At 36.6% G+C, this 3,242-nt stretch overlaps 1 protein-coding gene across 4 annotated transcripts in view; it reads left to right on the plus strand.

Moving 5' to 3' along the window:
• The window catches only part of LOC106874393 (uncharacterized), a 125,336-nt gene that overhangs the window by 89,720 nt on the left and 32,374 nt on the right, over positions 1-3,242 (plus strand). For all 4 annotated transcript variants that reach the window (XM_014922111.2, XM_014922110.2, XM_014922112.2 and 1 more), the window contains 2 exons: positions 1,075-1,275; positions 2,233-2,271. In XM_014922111.2, coding sequence (XP_014777597.1) covers positions 1,075-1,275; positions 2,233-2,271 — 240 coding nt within the window. The remainder of the gene's footprint in view (positions 1-1,074; positions 1,276-2,232; positions 2,272-3,242) is intronic.

Raw genomic sequence — 3,242 nt, forward strand, 5'->3', positions numbered from 1 at the left:
ATATATATATATATATATATATATATAGGAAAGACCTCCACTTTAATTTTAAATGCTCGAAATAATGGTCTTATAAACACCAGTTGGTCCTTTATCAGTTTACACTGTCATTTCCTCGATGTCATAACTGATTTCTCACAGGTACTCAATTGTGAGATTGTTTGCTGCTTGCTCTAGTTGAGGCAACCAATAGTGGCAATACCTTGACCTCCCATAGCTTGCACTCAGGTATCTAGGTCAAATAATGCCTCATTGTAAATGGCATTATTGAATGTGGCAATTTCCGCTGAGGTTTACCTTTGAATCTTTTGTAGAGTGTCCTCTGCCATGCTGGTTTTGTGGGTCACCCAAAGCTTGAGAGGTTCACCCAAGACACATGTCATCAGCATGACAGAAAATAGGTGGCACAGTTGACTTGGTGCTCTGCTGATTGCTGCCTCTTCCAGTGTCTGGTCCCCGTGAGCATCATCCTCCAGTATTCCATATTTGGTGCAGGCTTCTCTGTAGGTCGTGCAAACTTCCCCATTGTGTCTTCTAAGGTCTGACAGTGTACAGCAGTTGATGCAGAAAGAAGCACACTTGCTGATTAGGGTGCACAGTGTACACCTGCCTGATGGCCCCACTTCTGAAGACAGCATATTCTGAAATATACCTGCGCAACTTATATTGCTGAATTTCATCTGCCTGCCTGATGAAAAAAGCGAACAATTTGTTTCGATTTATATATATATATATTTTGATATATAAACAATTCAGTTCCCTTATATAAACCTCATCAGATCCAATGGTTTGAAGGTAGACGAAATTCTGTGTGATAAGACAGTTGGATTGTAAAAAAATTAATTCAAATGCTTATGTATTATGAGCTCACAATACATAGGCATTTGAATTAATTTTTTTACGATCCAGCTGTCCTTTCACACAGAATTTCGTAGCTTCTCTAAAGTGTTTGCATAATAACATGAAATCTCCATAATTGCCAAAGCACAATCTCCATAATTGCCAAAACACTAAAATAAGATGAATGAAATGAAAAGAATTAAAGTATCTTCAATATTTCTTTTATTTTTGCAGATGCTTTTGTGGACAGCCACAAATAACGCCATTAAATTAATGCTGAAAAATGATAGAATTCTGGATACTTATCTGGCCAAAGATAAATCTCGAGTACTGAAATTGGCTGCCAAAGTGAACAAGAGAAGTGCATTTTTGAATAAAACTGAAATAGATGAAAAATTTTTGTCTGCAGTCAGTTCTGTTGATTCTGAATCAGAGGTGATTCTACTTTACTAATTTCAGACCAAAATTCTACTGGAAAGTATAACCTGCCTAAATTTTGAAAACTTGCTTTACATTAGAAGTCTAAAATAAATCTTAGAGCTTAAAATAATTTAATACATATCTTGCAAATGAAAAAACAACACACACACACACACACACACACTTATAGATACAAGTTGCATTAAAAAACATATCTGACTTTATTTTTTCCCACCAAAACTAATTCTGGGCAAAATCCTTTTGCCACACCACTTCCAGTTCCTGGCTGTTACACCCAGAGTACAAATGTGTAGTGAGCAGTTGTCAGATTTTTGTTTTCATTGAACATGCCAAGCAGTGATATTGCATGAAGTTTTGCCAAAAGCTTAGTGAAACTCAACCGCAAACCATCCTGAAGTTTCAGCAGAGCTGTCACATTCCAGAGGTATTCATCATTCTAGGAGTTTTCCAGAGGTGTAACACTTGGAAAAGTGTGTTAACTCCTAAGAGGAGTATTTTTCCATTCATACAATTCTTCTATCATCACCATGATGCTGGATAAATCTTTAAAAAGTTTTAAAACTATCTCTGTTTATTAAGCTTGGCAATTTGTCCACACACTTTCTATCTTCAACAGTATCCCCATCTCAGGAGGCTCACACCTGTACTGTGAAAAACATTGTCCTGATTTACTTCCTCAAAAGGGTTAAATATAATCATCATTCTCTCTAGAATTAAATGTATCTCTTTTACATTTAATATTAATGAATCCAGAACTGAACGAAAGTCTCTCTTGTTTTACATCACTTAGAGTATTAATAAAAGTAAAATATGTACTGATAATAAAATTCACTGATCTATACGATTAAACCTTCTCTTCTGTGAAATAATATAAGAAAAAAAAGGAGGGTCAGAAGTTGCACCAAGTAAAAAATGTATTCATTCGTATTAATGACTTTTAATTTTTTTCAGGCCCAGACCATACTGGCAGAAGCAATGAAAAACATTGGGGTAAATGTTTTTATATTTACTTAGCTACACTGATAGAAACAACTGAGCATTGAGCTGATACTTTGCTGTTTAATTGTTGCCACAGTTGTTGTTGTTTAAGCCATGAACAGAGGCCTAGAAAGTGCTTTCCAATGAAAATGTGCCAATTTTATCTCTTTCAATAGCAATTAAACACAGACACTATCCACGTCAAGAATCTCACCTAGAGCTCTCCCAATTGTTCCAGTTGTTAGGTTTCGCTATCTCTAAGGACCTCTACTGGCAAAAGTACACACTTAACATAGCTAAGGTTGCATCCTTATGACTAGCCCTTCTCTTCAGGATTAGTTGACACAATTACTGACTCTCTGCAAAGTTCAGATTATATTGGAATATTGTCCTCACATCTGGGATGGCCCTGTTGCTGCATGCACAGATATCCTTGACTGACAACATCCAGAAAAAGGCCACGTGACTAAGTAACATAATGACACTCACAAACGTGCTTCAGCCTCTCTCCCACAGATATATTACCTTTTTTCTTTGCCTTTTCTATTGCTATTATGTCTTCCGATTCTCAGAGATAATTGGGCTCATACCACCTCCCCTGTAATATTTCCAACCTGCTCATCTCTCCTCCTGTCATCATGCTTGTGTTCACCTAGGCCCTGCACTTACACACTACACTTAATCCTTCCTTCTTAAGATGTTGGCCCTTTGGAATTACCTCTATCCTGCTCATGTCTTTTCCACATTTGTTGACTTTAAAGGTTCAAGAGAAATATTAATGGCATCATTCTCACCAGTCTGTGAAATACAAATGTCATTCAGCTGCCTGTGTATGGTTTTAGGTAAAGTTCTGTGTATGGTTTTAGGTAAAGTTCTGTGTATGGTTTTAGGTAAAGTTCTGTGTATGGTTTCAGGTAAAGTTCTGTGTATGGTTTTAGGTAAAGTTCTGTGTATGGTTTTAGGTAAAGTTCTGTGTATGGTTT

This window comes from Octopus bimaculoides, chromosome 5 (assembly GCF_001194135.2).
Source record: "Octopus bimaculoides isolate UCB-OBI-ISO-001 chromosome 5, ASM119413v2, whole genome shotgun sequence".
Taxonomy (NCBI): Eukaryota; Metazoa; Mollusca; class Cephalopoda; order Octopoda; family Octopodidae; genus Octopus; species Octopus bimaculoides.